This window comes from Cottoperca gobio, chromosome 5, assembly GCF_900634415.1.
Source record: "Cottoperca gobio chromosome 5, fCotGob3.1, whole genome shotgun sequence".
Taxonomy (NCBI): Eukaryota; Metazoa; Chordata; class Actinopteri; order Perciformes; family Bovichtidae; genus Cottoperca; species Cottoperca gobio.
In genome coordinates, this window is record NC_041359.1 from 21,114,162 (window position 1) to 21,132,235 (window position 18,074).

At 42.1% G+C, this 18,074-nt stretch overlaps 1 protein-coding gene across 1 annotated transcript; it reads right to left on the bottom strand.

Moving 5' to 3' along the window:
- Positions 1 to 1,763: 1,763 nt before the first annotated feature.
- On the bottom strand, positions 1,764 to 15,684 carry inka2 (inka box actin regulator 2). Its single transcript, XM_029431929.1, has 2 exons — positions 15,368 to 15,684; positions 1,764 to 4,909 (listed from the first exon to the last, which is right to left on the bottom strand). Exons 1-2 carry the CDS (start codon positions 15,437 to 15,439, stop codon positions 3,677 to 3,679), a joined length of 1,305 nt encoding a protein of 434 aa, XP_029287789.1. The 5' UTR covers positions 15,440 to 15,684; the 3' UTR covers positions 1,764 to 3,676.
- Between the last annotated feature and the right edge of the window lie 2,390 nt (positions 15,685 to 18,074).

Below are 18,074 nucleotides of genomic sequence, written 5' to 3' on the forward strand. Positions count from 1 at the left end.
GTTGACTGAATCGTAACATGACCCGTCTTTGTGTTCAGTCCTCGTTTGAATCTGAGCTCTGCAGACTCTCTGGCTTATAAAGTTTTACTACTGTGCTGCATGCCCCAGATTTGGAGTGGGAGTGTAGTGCTGTGAGACTGTGAGAGAGCGACAGCTGACTAGCTAGGACCAGAGAGGAGAGGAGAGGAGCGGAGAGGAGGGAGGGAGGAGGAGGAGGGGGGGGGGGGGGGTGTAGTCAGCGTCCACTGCTGGGATCCCGGGGGGAACTAAACCAGAAAAAAAAGGGACTACAGTTGCAGCTGTTGTCACAAACATTCACGCACGCACGCACGCACGCACGCACGCACGCACGCACTCACTCACTCACTCACACACACAGATTATTCTTAGTCCATCTCTAAATAAACTCAGACTCTCTTTTTGTAATCTTGAATGCTCACTGACCTGTGTGTGGAGTGTTATATAAAGCTATAATGTGTTCCTGGTATTAAAACTGAGAGAATATTGATCCGTACACATTTGGCAGATAGATGGTTTATTACTTGTGGGGAAGATGTTAAACACCAGTTTTTAGAAACTGCAACAGTTTTGTGTTAAAAGCATCTTTGTTTTCGGCCTCCTTATGTCAAGTTTGTTTATTTATGTATCTCTTTGACTGAGTGTCTCAAATGACTTCACACAAAAGAAGAAAATGTCTCAAATGACTTCACACAAAAGAAGAAAAGCCCACTCATGTCTAACGAACAATCAGACGAATAAAATTATGAAATGTAGTATGCAGCAACAGAAACTACTCTGGGGCTGTAACTAATACTCCAAGATGACGTCTTCAAATGACGTGTTTTGTCTAACCAACAGTCAAAACCCAAATACATTCAGTCAAAATAACCTGTAACCTGTAACCTGTAATCTGGCATTGTTGCTCGAAAAAAAACCGATTACATTTTAATAAAAATAGTTGTTGAGCTTCTATTAATCAATAAATCAATATATAGTTCAATGGTTTCAGCTCCAACAGAGCCAGAGAATATCATGTTATTCTACACTGTAGAGCAGATATGTTTTATAACCGCTCACGACCTCTGCAGTAGGTATTACTTGCTTTTCTTGGATGAAGTGCTCGAGGACCGAAAGATGAACTGATTGATGTGGTTTGATGTGTATCTCATAAAAAAGCATCTCAGGGATTGAGTGTCACGGAGAGCCTGTGATGAACTGCAGGGCTGCAGAGTTCATGATGCTTTTGTTTATTTATTGAAGACCCTGATGGAGTGTGTTGTACAGATTTAGAATCAATTTAGTGCACAGTTGATGCACAGGCAGTGAGTGACTTGCTGGCTTTGGCCTCAATGAACCTTTTAGTCATGCAGCAGCACTTTGCTGTTGTGAGGATGCAGAGCAGAGCGGAAAACAAATCACACTGAGAGCTACGGCTGAAAGCAAAAGCTGCTTGCTGAAGTCTGATATTTTACTTCATTTGTTGCAGTTTTTTTACTTTTTAGTCTTTTATTTTTTTACTTTATTTTGCATGCTAGGTTATGAATATATAAGCGTTAATGGGGTGCTGTTCTAAATGTAGTAAGAACTACATTTGAAAATATTCGCTTGATACCAGCTGAACAAAAGTCAGATTGTTTGCAGAATGTGATTTCAAATATATGCGAGTACAAGTTTTCCATACCACGCTATGCCTAATCGATAACAGATTCAACAGTTGATACACAAAACCAAAGTCAAGACACAGAGTAACATTTCTTTCTGAAAACAGATTTAATTTACAAAGAGACAGTGCACATGACACATAATCACAACTGAAGGTTCGCAGAACCCTGATGAAAAATATCAACAACAGTGCTGAAAATGACACTTAGACAACTGTAAATAGAAGGAAACAAATGTAACATTTACATACATATTCTGTATGACATGACATCTCACACTGTGAGACCCTCTGAGCAGAAACCATCTGTGTGTGTTGGACCCTCTGAAGGTCCAGTATGCCTGTATTGACCTGAATACTGAGACAACACCATATGGATCGACTGGCCAAGACACTCAAAAGACCTCAGGCCTTAATCCCTGCTGGCAAAGTTGATTGGTCTGGGATCCCATTTAAAACGGAGTGAAATTAACTGTTTTTTTTCATAATTATAAGAAGTAAGAGTATCAGATTGTCCTTGCATAACAGTGGTCCTCTATAAAACAAAGTATTTTGAGTCAGAGCGGGCAGTGATATTGTATAATCCTGAGGGAATCCTGATATTTCTGTGAATTGTGTGACGGAAGCTGTAGTTTTCGTTTTTAACTGTAATGATGCCGCTTGAAATCAAACACACTGAAGCAGTTTATTATGATACAAGAGAATAGATACTGTAAGATGAACTCAACAGTCTGTGGTTTAAATACATGTGTGGTTGTTTATTGTAATGTTACTGTGACATATTTATCCGTGCAGAAGAATGAAAACCATGCGATGGGATATTACAGTAAATGTTTGTTATTGCTGCTGTGTGGTTAATGACAAATATGTACAATGCTCTGTACATTGATCCTGTCTGATGGAGATGTGTGTGTGTGTGTGTGTGTGTGTGTGTGTGTGTGTGTGTGTGTGTGTGTGTGTTACCATCGCCATAATTCAATTAATTCTTAAAGCTTTTGGATTTTGGAGCCCGTTTTGCATCTTCTTCGAGGCTGTGGCGAACAAGCTTTACATAACGACCGGGTACCAGATGTCAGTCAGTCGGTACTCGTGGTTGGCTGTGCCATCTTTACCCCGTCCTTTGTCTGACAGTTGACTCAACATTAACATGACCGCCAGCACAACATTGCTGATGATGAGGGATGAATCTCAAAATTCAATATGCAATGTTTTAATTATTCATGCGCTGTATTGCTGTTGCGTATTTCTAGTCAAGATGAGACGAGGCCAGACTTCTCTAAACTGTAGTTGAAACACACTTAAATGCGGCAGTGTCTCATAGCTGACTCCTGTGTGTAACATTCATTCCCTGAGCAAGGTGAATGAGACGGACGGGTTCAGTTAAACCTGAGTTTCCAAGGCATCTCGAGGCCTGTGGGAAACAAGAGTGATCTTGTGACTGTGTCTAGTGGCAGTGCGTTCAGTAACAGCTGTTTGAAGCATCACTTATAAAAACGCTATCCATGCAATCTAGCAGTTGGTGTTTTCTACTCATAGATGCAAAGAAGTGAGATATGAGAGTCCTGTAGAATAGCGGTGAGAAGGTTTGTGGATTCTTCTATGAAGATCTGTAATGATGGAGACATTCTGAGAAAGATGTCCATTTCAATGTACCGTCTTTTAAGACATCCAGAGACCCCAGTCATACATGCACTCACACATAACAAGACGTTTGAATAATACAAAACTTGCAGCATAAGTCCTCAAAAAATGTCTCGCTAACGCTGTCTCACACTCTTCAGCACACACTCACGCACTCGGACACACACAGCAAACGAGGTTTAGGTTTTTTGGATTGTCAGACAAAATGTTGCCCTGATAATCTCGTTGTGGGTGTGAAGTTCATCGGTTCATTTTTGGAAGATAACTGTGGCAAAGCCTCTCCTTCATTCCCCCTCCAGCACAGCAAGAATCCCCCCCAGCACCTGTCACTCACTTAGTTTGGCATCACTGACAGTCTGTTGGCCCGTGACTCAGTCAAACCCACACAGCTGTGTTGTAGTCAAACAAGGGCTGCATTTTCTCCACACCAGGCTGTCTCCTGTCTAAATAAATCCCAGCAAATGGCTGCTGGTGGATCTGGGGGAAGTGGTGTTGATGGTTCCTCTCTGCTTCAGCTAGATGAGGACACGGCCTGCCTTTGCCCTCCTGTCCATTTGCCCAGAAGGGCAGGTAGAAGCTGCCTTTTGAACTTTTAGGAGCCACTTTCTTTGGCCTTTTGAAGAGGTCTCCCTCTGTCAACTCAGGAGCCATCCAGCCGGGCCTCTCCTTGAGCAGCTTGTCCCTGTCGGGCCGGACGCTGCGCAGGAACTTCTTGAAAATGTTTGTGGTTAATGAGAACTTCCTGCAGATCTCCTGCGAGCGGCTGAGGCGGAGAGGGTGAGCTGGAGTGTCCGGCCTGTCCGCCCCTCCGTCCGCTATGCTCTCCTCCCTCATCTTCCTTCTCTCATCTTCTTCCACCTCTTCCCTCTCCACCTCAGGAAGGTCCAGCCAGTTTCCCACGAGGTCGGCGAAGACGTTGTCGCCCAGCACTAACGGCTGACGGTTGCGGCTGCGGCTCATGAGCGAAGAAGTCCAGTCGCTGGCATCATCTGTGCTGTCCTGGGAGTAGTCGCTGTCCAATGAAGGGCCTTCTCTGGAGAGGCTGTACAGGATCCCAGGAAGGTCCACTGCCTGAGCACGACGGGGAGCCTGAGGCTGAGTGTAGGGCTCCGGTGGAGGGTTTCCTACCATTGGTCCGTAGAAATCCACCTGTGGGGCTGAATATCCGGACCACCTCTTCGGTATAGACTCAAGGTCATTCTCACTTCTGACGTTTCGTGCGCCTCTTTTACTTCCCTCAAGCTCACTGTCGAGGCTGGATGCCGAGGAAGACGAGGTTCCCAGGCTGCTTCTGTTTCGAGACAGGCTCCTGTCGTCTCGGCTGTAGGTGTTTCTGCTCTCCAGCGATGGACTTGGCATTGGACTCGGGCTGGGCTCCTTGGGCATGTTTTGGGTAAAGCAGGACCCGTGGTCCTTGCCTGAGGTTGAAGCCGGTGTAGCTGACGCTTCAGGGAAAGCTGGATGTTGGAGTCCTCTGTTAATTGGCCGACCTGAAATGTCGAGGTTTTCTAGCGCTGTCTGAACCTGAAGGAGCTTGAGTTCCTGGAGGGCTCCCATCATTGAATTCATCTGATCGTGGAGGCCATCTCCGGCTTCTTTCATACACAGCTGCAGAGAGACAGAGAGACAGAGAGAAAGAGATGAATGATAAGAGACAAAATCTAAAATGTCCAGTTCGGTTTAACAGCTAAAGGCCTTGTAGAGTTCATCAATTCAATCATTTGACTCCTCAGCCTTCTGCAGGACCCATGTTATCCATCAAAGATTTAATCACTACCCCCCCTCTTCTTCATCATTTATCTCAGCACCAGCACAAATCCAATTACACACCCTTAACTGGCAGTATCAAAGGCTTTAAATACATGAAAAATCACAGTAACAGTCGTGCTTTTTGTCTCTGTGTCAGTTGAACTCTTCTCTTGTGTGTTTCAGGCTGTGCACCTTGTATAATTATGGGTCATGTGACCTAGTTTTGGATGACAGGCCAGGGTCCCATATGGCTTGCGTACGAGTCAGGATCCAAACCACGACAGCTGTAAAACAGACTAGCTTTCCATTTTTTCTCAGTCTTTTACTCTTCTACTCTCTGTTTTTCCATCAATTTACAGTACTTTAATCCATATTTGCTCCCTCCTCCGAGCTCTTTGTCTTCACTCGTATTTCCCTCTGTGCAGCAGTAATCATACACTCTGCTTTCATCCTCTTCCTCCTCTCTCTTTCTGCTCTCATCTGTTTTAAGAGCCCGTGTCATGTGATCTGCACTAACAGTCTTCTCCTGAAGGCAGACAGAAAGCCCAGAGGCAGCATCCTGACCTGTGTCTAACTTGTAGGCTTGAATCATTTGACCCTGACCTTTTTTGAATCGTTCTCTTTATGTAACAACAGGTGAAAATGCTTACATTGTAAACCTGCCGGGAGCCCTTCTTTTATTTAACAAAAAAAAAACGTTTGTATGAAGATGAGAGAAAGCATGTAAGGACTTTTGAAAAACATGCCTGTAGTCTGCGGGAAAAGGTTGATTCAAAACTTCTAAAACACGCCTACAGCAGACGACACTGATCAACACTTCTTTTCTCTACGAACCAACCTGTCTGTCAGCATCTGTCGGTTAAACCGCAACAACATAGTTAACCGCCAACTAAACATAAATGCCGTTTATTGCACATAAAACAGGCCTCTATGATAACATCAGCTACATGATGTCAGTACTGAATACAGAATATCTGAAAATGAAAAACAACAACTTCCAAGACTATAAAACAAAAGTTTTAAATCTTTAGAAATCCAAACCCAAACCTACCTTCTATAAACTGTCACAAAGCGAGGTATAGATATCCTGTCTGTCTCCCTGTTGTTGTTGTTAGTCTGCACCTCTACCAGCCTCTCACTGTCTCTCACCTTTCAAACGGATCAGTCTGACTGCCCCTATATGTATCTCTCTCCAATCGGGGGACACCGCCGGGCGTGACAGCCAATCAGCGCTGCCCGTCTAGACTGTAATCCCCAAACGGTGGGGGGGGGGCGGGGTCACTCAGGCGGAAACGGACTGACAATGAGAGGAGCGAGAGGGGAGACGGCGAGTGAGAGGGATGGTGAGAGTCAGCCGGATGAGTAGGGATGGGGAAGGGGAGAAAGAGGGGAGGAGGGTTGTGTGACGGGGAGGGATTCCTCGCCATATGTTTAGATGTCGAAGAGAAAACTGTTGATGGATTTAATTATGGATGACACCATAAGAACACATGAGGGAGGTTATAGAATTGGGGAGGGGGGGGGTGTAACATCGCCAGGCTGTGATACTTAATCTTGAGGGAGCAGTGTTTTGACCCCCAGGGTGGGAAAAGTAGCTGCGTAAGACAACTGACGGTACAGCATCATACACAAAGCAACATATAAGCACCGTGAGAGCAGGGACTGTTGCAGAATGTGGAACAAATGTTACTGTAACCATGAGAAAACCTTTTATTATTGTTAGCCCTAATTACTTGTATTAGGCTCCAGGATTAGTAATATCAGTTTTTTGGTCCAGACTGAAATATCTAAACAACATTTGTACCCCGGAGGATAAAGCTTACTGACTTTGGTGATCACCTGACTTTTTCTTTAGCATTTGTTATTTTTGCTGAAATGTCTCAGGGATGGACATTTGTCCCCTTGATGTCTACAAATAGCTTTTTTGTTGTTGGTCTAAAACCAGCAGAGGAACAGCAGGACATATTAAGAAGTTAGAAGCTGAAGATGTTTGGCATGCTTACTTGAAAAATCACTTAATGTATAAATTGTTGTGTAATTAATTCTCTGCTAATTGATTCAGCACTATATACTCAAGGTCACTTCACATGGTCTGTATCTTGACACTTCTCAGATGCACCTGCACCATTAACATTATCCTCCGGGTTAAAACACTCTGATCATCAATAACATATGGCTGAGTAGGTGCACAGGGGCGTGAACAGCCTCTAAGATGAGATAATAAGCCTATCAATGCACATGCCGGGAACAAAAGCCCCCGAGCTTCCCGATGGCTCATTATATTAGGCAGCGAAGGTACATGTAATTAGCACAATCGGGTTGTCTCTTGTCTTTTTGTCTTCCACATATGTCTGACTTCATTAACTGTAATTGGCTGTGTCCTGGGAGAAGCTGGGAGAGAGTACATCATTTTGGTTTACTTTCCTCCACATCAAAGGTCAACAAGATGACGTGCGGAGTTATGCATTGTCGTTACATCTTCAGAGGCAGACATGTGGCTTCGGTAAAGTTTATGCAGGGATCAGCTGAGGGATTACCGCACTCTGATCTGCCGGTGAAATCTGGACCACTTAAATGTATTAAATCTGTTTTTGAAATATTATCTGATAAGCACACAGTTCTCATGCAGTCTAGAAGAGCCGCACCTGTTTGCACACTCTAAGCAAAGAGAAACCCTAATTTAACACTCACATGCAACTTCTTCATTATTCCCAAAATGCAGGCGTTTCCCCTGGTTATTTAAAAAAACACCGAGTTATTTACTTGCAATTCTATTCTTAGGCTACATTAATAATTCATATTGTGCCCTGCGGAACAAACAGGAGAACAGTAGTGAACTAAACCCTTATTATTTCACCTTTACCATGCCAACTAACTCCAGGCACTCCGCTGCCATTTAAAGACTGAACTTTGTGTCCCAAATATGTCAGCCTTTTCAACCTTCATTCTGCCGTCTGCTCAGGATGCCAACAGTGACTTTAAAATAACGTCTTGTGGCGTTTTCTAGTTTAAACAAAGATGTTGTTCATCCTGAGATGTGTCACGTTTACAATCTGTGAATCAGCTCATGGCCTCCATTAGGAGAAAGACACAGACCTGACAGGACGTACACAAGTCCCTTAAGGTCTTCCCCAGAAACAAAGTCTGTCTAATCTTATTTATTAAGAGAACTTTGATGACATTGGGTCTGCAGGGAATGTTTGTACTGTCCATAAACACCACCCTCATTAACCCAGTTTTGTTAAGTTTAGTTAAATCTTCTTTTTCAACTCAAGCTTCAAAACTATATTAACTATTTAATCCATCAAGTGTGTATTTCTATAAAAAGATCAGTGTAAAACAGCAAGCTGAGTGAAAATCAGCAGAATGAATGAAAGAAAGCCAAACAAGCGCTGTCCAGATTCTCCCCCTTCATCCCCCATTGCTTCTTCTTTGGCTGCAGTGATGCCAGCCAACCAGACATAATTGTCAATTAAAGGCTGAATGCTTCAAAGTTTAAGAACAATGGCTGGCAGTCTTGAATTAATGTTGAATGGAGGCCATTTTAATTTAAAAATAATTGATTGGTGATTCTTTATATTCTCATGTCAAGGTCCATTTACTGTGAAGATGCATCCAAAAACCATTCAATACGCATGCAAGTAAATTAAATACCTCCAAAGTATAAATAAATCAATGCTGAGATCGAGCTCTCTTGATATAACCTCCAGTCAGGGAGGGGAACAAATATTCACTGTTATTCACTGTACAAACACACTGAGCTCACACATCCAAACATGTCCAAACATGCCTCGCTTGAATGAAGTCAGTGTCTTTTTAATGAGGCTCGTATGTGTGTGTGTGTGTGTGTGTGTGTGTGTGTGTGTGCTTGCATGTTGTGTTCGCTGATATATATTAACTACATTGTTGGGTGGGACATAAACGCACAAACCAGAACTCAAAAACAAACCAGCGCTCTATGCCGGCTATAAAACACAAGCTATTCACTGTTGTTGTTTATTTGTTATTGACTGGAGGGGGAGGAAACAGTGAGGCCAAGGTTATCAGACCCAAAAGGTCTTCCTGTTTAGAAGGAGCTGGCCAGCAGCAGTAGCTAGTTTACTCCACCCTCCCTCCACCTCCACCCCTAATTAAAAATGAATGGTGGGCTGTGTGGGTCAAGGACAGGAATGGGGTCTCTGTCCGGGGGATACAGAGAGGGTCTCTGTGACTGAGCTGCTGGACACGCCACACACTGCTGTGGACAGCCCCGAGGTCGCTACCAAGAAGGCAATAAAAGATGTGGAGCATTCACTGAAATAAATAAATGACTGTGCACACGGCAATGAATGCCTCCTTTTGACAAAAAAGGTTACATGGTGACTGTTTGGCCCGAATGTCCTCTGGGTCATGTTCAGGAGAGGAAGAAGTGTGAATAATGTTCAACAGAGGAGCGTGGGACACGAATACCTCTCGTATGATGTCATGACAAATGTTGTTAAGTGGAGACTTTCACATTTTCTATCTATATGACGAGTACTCGCATGAGGCAGGACTTTAAAGTGTTGGTTTACGTAAATTAGAAAACAACATTTGCTCCAACAGTAGTAAATAGCCTGGCAGATGTTTTTGTGCAGATTTTGAGATATTTATCTCTCTCCACCCGATACAATTGAGATAAATTAGGAATTTATTTGTTGATGCCCACAGCACTAAAAAAAACATCCAGTAACCCCTCCCCCCCCCCAAGAAACTGACAGCACCTGTCATCTGTGCAAATGCCTAGATGCAATGTCTATGTTAAGCTTACAAAGCCCCTTTACTAAAGGGCCTTTAGTGGCTACATGACGACAAAATGTCAGACTTGGAAATGGAGGCTGCTCCTCCCAACATGTTTAAAACCAAGAGTCAACGATTGGTTCTTTTAACCATGAACATGATCGTTCTATATCGAAGATGTTTTCTTTTTTTTTGTTATTTTAACCAAAACCTCATCTTTTCCTAATCACATGCTCATCCTCAATCCTCAATCTCATCCTTCTAAACGTAAGGTTGAGCGTGTTGATTCATGATCAATGCCTAAATCCAACCAGACTATTTTTGCCACCGTCAAATCCAAAGAATGCTTAAATAGGGAATTTTGTGATAAATGATGTATGTTGTTGTTTATTTTGGTGGGCTTGTTATATAATCTTTAGACCTCACTGTGAACACTTTTTATTGGAACTACTTTCTACCAGAAAAAATAGTCCCTGTGAAATCTCCTGAGAGCGAGTTCTGTGGGTGAGTAATGGGGATACAGATATGATGCTCCTACATTTATAAAAAATGGCATTCACCTCCTGTTGTTTAGGGGTAGCAGTAGAAATCTCAAACAAATGCATCGCTGCTTCTCTGACCTGCTGCCCAGCAAAGACTCCCTGACGGCCTTTTCAGAGACGGGAGGTGGTTTAATGGTTTGTTTCCTGCTAAGGCTAATTTACGCCATCAAAAGAAATGATATTGCTGTGGGAGACACAGGATGATTAGGATCCATATCATCATCTTTGGCAGATGATATTTGGAGAATCTGGGACACAATCTGTTGTCTTCCTGGCTGAAAATCTTCAGTGGAAGCAATGATCGTTAGTCAGATCTTTTGATGGCGCAGCAGTTGATGTCAGCAGCTTCGTATGTAGGCAGTGAAAGTGCCCCGCCACTTCTTCAGCCCACAGTTTTGACATCAAGTGTGACGCGTTAATTTTGCAGAGACTCCCAGATCCCGCCCCCTCTTAGTCTAACATCAAAAGCTTTCATGATGAGTGGCTTGATTTTTGTGCAGCATTTAAATCTCATTGAGTTAAGTGATTTATCTGGAGTGAATGTGCCTCCATTAATGCATTATATACTCCATAATGCACATCATAATATGCTCATGTAGTTGTGGATTACGGAGCATTTGGGAATTTGAAGTTTGTACTGTATGCAGGTGCTGTGTTATAAATACGATGAGAGTCAATGGGCCACTTTAAAGCTGCACTCACAATTGATCAAATGACTGTGTAATGTATTGATGAACCCGCAGAGAATTATCACGCACATCTGCAGTTTCCTTTTAGCTCTACTGAGCGTTTTAGCATCTTTCAGCTCATTGTTTTGGTTTTACGTCCTGCAACTTTATCGTTTGGATTCACTCTCACTGATCTCATTGATTGGTCAGGCAGCTGAATTTAGAAAGAAAGAAAGAAGACAAACCCACTGTGCACTACCTGCACAGCACCTGCACAGCAGACAGACAAAGTTAATGACTAGCTGGTGAACATTATGGAGCCTTAACAGCGGAAGAGACTGATATTTCCCTAGGAATTTGTGGAGACCAAAGAAAAAGCTAAAAGAGATTGAATATTGGACTTACATTTGTCAGGTGTCCAGAAACATGACTCTAAATAAATGTTAATGTTGTTGCTGTATGATAACATATTTACCACAACAACTTAATACGGTGATATAATGATAATGTTCTGTTTACAGCTTGTTTTGCCAGCTAATCAATTATTTCTGCATTAATACATTCTACAACACATCTTTCATTTTAGTAGCAGAAGAATTCCAAAAATCCAATTTCTTTCTGCCACAGACAAAGCAATAATGTCAGACAAAATGTAATTTGAAGCTCCCAAAGACACGACAACATGAGAAAGCACAATATTGACCTAAACCTCAGTCAGAGCAACACCCATGAGAAATAATCCACATATTTTTCCTCAAATGAAAGCAAACAGAGGAGAGAAGAGACACAACTCGATAACAGACCAGGTCACATTAACCACTCAATTGTCTCTTCAGTGGTGGTTTCCATTCGGTGAACCGAGATGAAGCAGGTCTATGTGCGCGGTCTCATAATGATAAACAGTGTTTGTTTAAAAGGTTAGCGGTTCCATCTCAAACACAATGATCACCCATGCAAAACCCCACCGCTGCCACCGAGAGGAAGGCCAATTTTAGTCGAGGGGAAGGAAGGGCAGGTTGGAGAACGGGAGCCACGAGGTAGTCTCCAAACAAACAAGCTTAAAGTTATACCACTACACTTCTTTGTGTTGTGTGCACTTTTCTGATCCCACACCCTAAAGGTAACAAAGAAGGAGTCGATTTGAGGCACACAAGCTTTCCAGACTACACTAAACTCAATTTTTCTCAGATTTCATGACCTCATGCTCTTTGTCAGCTTGGAATTCAACACCAGTCATGTTTTGAAATGTGCCCCAGGTGTGAAAGGGATAAAGGAGTATGATGCATATGAAATCAGCTTCAACAGTAATGACATCAAAAGGTTTGATTTATGCTTTAGTGTCTGAAATGCAGGTGTGAACCCTACATTTAGCCGAGATGACTCAAAGGCATGTCAGCATTTGTAACTTCGACTCTACGCAGGCAGGAAGGGCTTATGGTGGGTTTCTTTCATGACTCTTTGTCTGTTGTGTGAATAATGAGTCATGCATGCAGGAGCTTAAAAATATTTCATTGTTACCGTTATATCCTCAGGATTTCTATGGAGCCTTGCGATGCTTTTTATAGGAACAAATGGGAGCTAACAGCCTGTTGACAAACTCTGTTTTCAGTTAGTCGAAAGATGACAAATGATGAAACGTTCCTGCCTTTTATAAGTAATCTGTCCACTTTTTGAGTTTTAGCATCACCGTCGTGTTTGATGTGGTCAGCAGTTAGGAGAAATAGCCTCAGACCTCGTCGGGTGAAGGGTCAAATGTTCCAGCGTGACCTAACGCTGACCCCCGACACAGTGTTCACACTTTCGTATGACACTCTTCTTCTTATAGAGCTGATGGTGCATTGGGTGTCAGGTTGTGGAGCACTGAGTTCACCGTTGTAATTAACATCGTGCTCACATTCATTTTTTGCAAGTTTCATCTCCTTATTTAAAATCATGTGAGCTTAACGAAGTTGGTAACCGTTTTCAAATTCTTGCTGTACAATTTTAGGTCTTTTTGAATGTATTTTCCCTCCTGTTCCTGGCAGCCATTAGTGTCCGGCCATTTCCACAGGGTAGGAAAATCAATCAGCAAACTCTTGAAACGCGGCCTGGTTCCAGACCTTTGAGTCGCTGCCCACATCTTTTGATTTTTAAGTGTTTCAAAGAGGTTTGGTATTGTGCTCATTAATGGGAGATGGGTTTAAAGATGAGGATCATCTTCTTGCAAACAGCAGGAAATATAGAGACAGAAAGAAAACGGCCATACAACGATGACTGGATGAGATCGACGCAGCTGTACAGGTCTCTTATATGGCGATTTTAAAGAACTTTTAAATAATAATGACACCTTCCAAACAGAAAACGGCTACCATAAACACAACGTCACACGGAATAATGAAGTGAAAAATGTTCAATTCAGTTTGATCATCAGGCTCATTTAAACGGGCTTAAATTGTGCAGTTATTACCCTGAACATCAAGTCTACATTAATTATAGTCAAAGTCACAGTAGCATGGGTAATGTAGTGCAGTGAAATCAATCTGCATTATAACGATGATGTATCTTTGACTAAATTCACTAAGACTTGATATTGAGGAGGATGGATTGCACAACTCAAGCTCATTTTAACAGTCTGCTAACTGAAAACCAAGGGCTTCCTGAAACTGAGAAATGTCTTTAACACAGCAGCATGGTTTGCACAATTAGTTATCTGAGATTAAAGGTGATTGTGATTTGTAGTAAATGGACTGAAACATGCAAAACAACTGGAACGGTCCTTTTGAATATTGATATTGAAGAACGACTCGAGTCGGCAGGCAGCAGGTGTCATTCGATCGTTAGATGTTTGCGATCTCTGCGTTGCAGATGGAGCTGGTTTACCGCTCTCCAGTGAGCACAAGATGAAAATCTGTCACAGCCCAAGGAAAAGTGACAACCTTGGCATGGACACCCCTCATTTTTCTGGACAACAGATTGCATCCCACATGCTCCTTTGCAGGAGGAAGACTGGCTTGGCTTTTTAACCGGCATCTGCTCTCTGTTCTCCTGTTTGATCCCCGGCGTGGCTCGACACTTTTTCTGTTGCGTTACCAATCTGCGATATGGCAGCTCTAACGCAACATGTCCTCCCTGGCATCAACGTCTACTCCCCTAAAACCCCAAGTGCCACTTCACAGACGTGTGGCTAATTTGGAGAAGCAAATTCACAGAAGTCACAGAGCAGATCATGTTGCAAAACACGCAGCCATGCGAGGCTTTTCTGTGGGCCAATGGCTGGATTAAAATATATATATATATATATATATATATATATATATATATATATATATATATATATATAATAAATCTGTGTCTGCTTTGAAGATGATTCCAAATGAAATCTGTGCCAGTTAAGGCTCCTTTGAAAACGGGTCTATATTGTGTCACTGCCAAAAGATTTGTTTATTAGGGTGCAGTTTACAGATTTTGTTTTTACATTTCAAGAACGGGGGTAAGAGATAGCACTCTAAATTTGCCACACAGTTGTTTATTAGAGGGGAGGAGATGTGAACATATTCATTTAGGGCATAATGTGATGAAACTCTCAGTGACAGCCAATTTCACTCAAAGCCAGACCTTACAGCGGGTCTGTTGTAGGGCTGCAACAAATGATTATTTTCTTTATTGGCTTATTTATTGGTTATTTTCTTAATTAATATATTGTTTGTTTGGTATAAAATGGTTCCCAGAGCTCAAAATGAAGTTTTAAAATATCGATCAACAGTCCAAAAACCCAAAGATATTCAGTTTAGGATGATATTAAACCGATAAAAGAAGCAACTCCTCACATTTAAGCAGCCAGAACCAGCAAACTCTTGGATTTTTCAAAAATCAAAAAATAGTTATTGGAAAAATTTCCATCGTATGATTAATCAATTCAGCTCGAGTCTATTGCAACACATGATTACATTTACTACAAATCTTACACGTATTTATTTTAGGAGTCGTCCTAAGAACAGTCCTTCCTTGAGAGAAGAGGAGAAACTGTGTTTAGCTCATTAAGCTTGAAACATCTGTCCCAGATGCACACATGCCTCTGGTGTGCTCAAAGCTTTAAGCCTACACAGATTAATGCGATTTCAAAAAATACACATGCACCCCCAACTGAAGCGAAACTACTAGAATATGAGAGATCTGCCGGGATACACACTATGCAAAGAAAGCGCCACATCTGATGTTGTTTTGTCATTTTTTTTGTTTTTGTTGGCGCGAACATAAGTGTACCAATGCACATTAAAAATGCCACATGTTAAATATGCACATTAAAAAGTCGAACAACATTATTCAGCGCTGGTAGCAATCATAGAAGTACAGTGTACAGCACAACATACCAGTTCTTGCTTCAGTCGCCTCAGACACGAATCCATGTTTTTGCTTTCTGGTTTTGGGAGCTGTTGTTCCATTTTCTTTTTCTTTTTTTAACAAGAATTTCAGATGAAAAGCTTCGCCAGTCGCCGCTGGAGCATGACTATGTGAGCTTTCTGCTGGGCAGGGAAATTAAAACAACGCTCTCGCGGAAAGCAGAAAACAATTTGCATTTGGAGATGCGCAAATCCTGCTGAGGAATGCGCGCACGGCTCGCAATGACGCGAATCCTGTAATTTAAAAAAACACCAACTCCTGCCTTTACTCCCAAAAAATGATAATGAGGTCCTTCTTGTGCTTTCATCAAGAGACTCAGTCCGTGTGTGTGTCTCTCAGTAGCCGCTGCTTGGCTACTGTCAGCCTGGTGTGTGTGTGTGTGTGTGTGTGTGTGTGTGTGTGTGTGTGTTGCACAGCACGTTTTTTTTCCCCCTCTGCTATTTTCCCATTCAAGAGAAGCGCTTACGTTGCCCATCCAATTTCCTCCAATGAGTGAGCTTCTCAGGACAGACTAAGTCTCATTCAGACAAGAACCCGCCATTTATTATGGATGAGTAGCCTAGATTTGTCCACTGCATCTTGTAATGATTTCACAGAGATATGAAGAGAGGGACTAAAACATCTGGAAATATTTGAAGCAAGGCTGAAGGATCAGATACTAAAAGAGCATAGAAAAGTAAACATCTCTTTTCTATAACACTGAGAGACTATAGAATAGATTGTGCAGCCATTGTTGCAGCTCATTGGACTGAAAGAGGAAGTTTAAGGAGGATGTGTCTAAAAGAAACCATACATGTCATGAAGCGAGCCAACGGGACAGTTTCCTGGCCACCTCCACTGCGGTCAGTGAGGAAGCACCTGAGCCGCAGGCTTTTGTTGCATGACCCGGATATAATGCTTTATTATCAGGGGAAGGAAGCGTTGCATATACAAGGAACCCTAACTGAAAGTTGTTTATCACCCCCCTCCATTTATATTATAGATTTGACATTTCTAAAAGGTAGTTAATATATCACACATTCACTTCATCTCCTCCAATCTGAAGATGTCAAGGAAACTACATGAGGTCTGTTTTACCAGGAAACTGTTGTGTTGCTGAAAGGAAAGTGGAGGAAGGAACTTTAGGGGAAACAACTTAATATTAATATAACTTAATAACAACTACATTATTTAGGCCTACGTCCTTATGCCTGCTTATACTTTGACTTCTTTTGCTTAGAAAAGCTGAAACTCTGTTATCGTCTTGACATTTGCGTAGAAACATTGTCAAACAGTCAAGACAGAGAGAGAGAGAGGGATAGAGAAAGAGAGAGAGAGGGAGAGAGACAGAGAGAGAGAGGGAGAGAGACAGAGAGAGAGAGAGACAGAGAGACAGAGAGAGGGATAGAGAGAGAGAGAGACAGAGAGACAGAGAGAGGGATAGAGAAAGAGAGAGAGAGAGGGAGAGAGACAGAGGGAGAGAGACAGACAGACAGAGACAGACAGAGAGACAGAGAGACAGAGAGAGGGATAGAGAAAGAGAGAGAAAGAGAGAGACAGAGAGACAGAGAGGAAAAGGAAGTAACTCCAAGATTCCAAAAGCAATGAAACAGGGAAAATGAATAAATCATCTTAGCGTAACTTAATTTCTGATAGCGAGGAAGACACTTTAACGACCTGTGCTGTGTTTTATTCAATTACCCTTTATTGTCATATGAGCACTTAGAATATTTATAGAGTTCTCTGCTGTGTTCATTCTGCAGATTTATAACTCTGTTTGCTCAGTGTCATTTTCACAGCAGCTTAATAACTACTTTTTTGGCTATGGTTGTTTTATTAATAAAAACAAATAACGCTTTCAGATAACGACAGACCTATGAAACACGTTCATCATTTTGACAGCAGTTTCATTATCTAACTAGGTAACTACGTATCTATCTAGCCAAGTAGGTAACTAATTATTAACTACAAAGTAAATGTATTATTTGCATACATACTGTACATGTATCACATATACAACTTGATTTTAAAACGGCTCGTTTGAGCGTGAAGATGCTGTATTTGTATATCTTTATCAGTTAGGAGAGAGATGGGGACACGTGGGTCCAATTTAACGTTCAGCGGGTTGCTTTATGATTTGGAACAATTACAACCCGAGTGTGACCTCCAACCTGCAGCTGCTTCTCCTGCATGTGTCCACTTCCTCTCAGCTGTCTGCATGAACACATACTGGATAAGGAAGCGTCTCCTCGGATCACTCGGCACTGAAACACACAGGCGGCACATGCAGTCTAACTATACATCTGCAGACTTATACACTGTTGTAGTGTCATCTTTAATGTAACAAATGGGGAAAGTATCTTCTGCCTTGCTTTGTTAACCCCCAAAATTATACTCTGGGTTGGAAAACTTTGTAGCTTGTACTTTGCCAGCTGTTCATGTGCGTCCTGTTGCACTGAATTTGCAACGATGTAAGCTGCAATTTGTAATATGAGATGATGTCCCCTCCAATTTAATTTTGACATGTTTGACTAATAAAATCAAACAACATTCTTGCGTTCCATGAATGAGCATGCAACAGCCCTGTACGACTGCCACATTTATATGCAATTTGCGAGCAACAATCATTTGTGAAACGTTATACCGCCACCGTTTGTGATCTGTGCAAATCGCTTTTGTGAAATAAGCCCTTGAGCA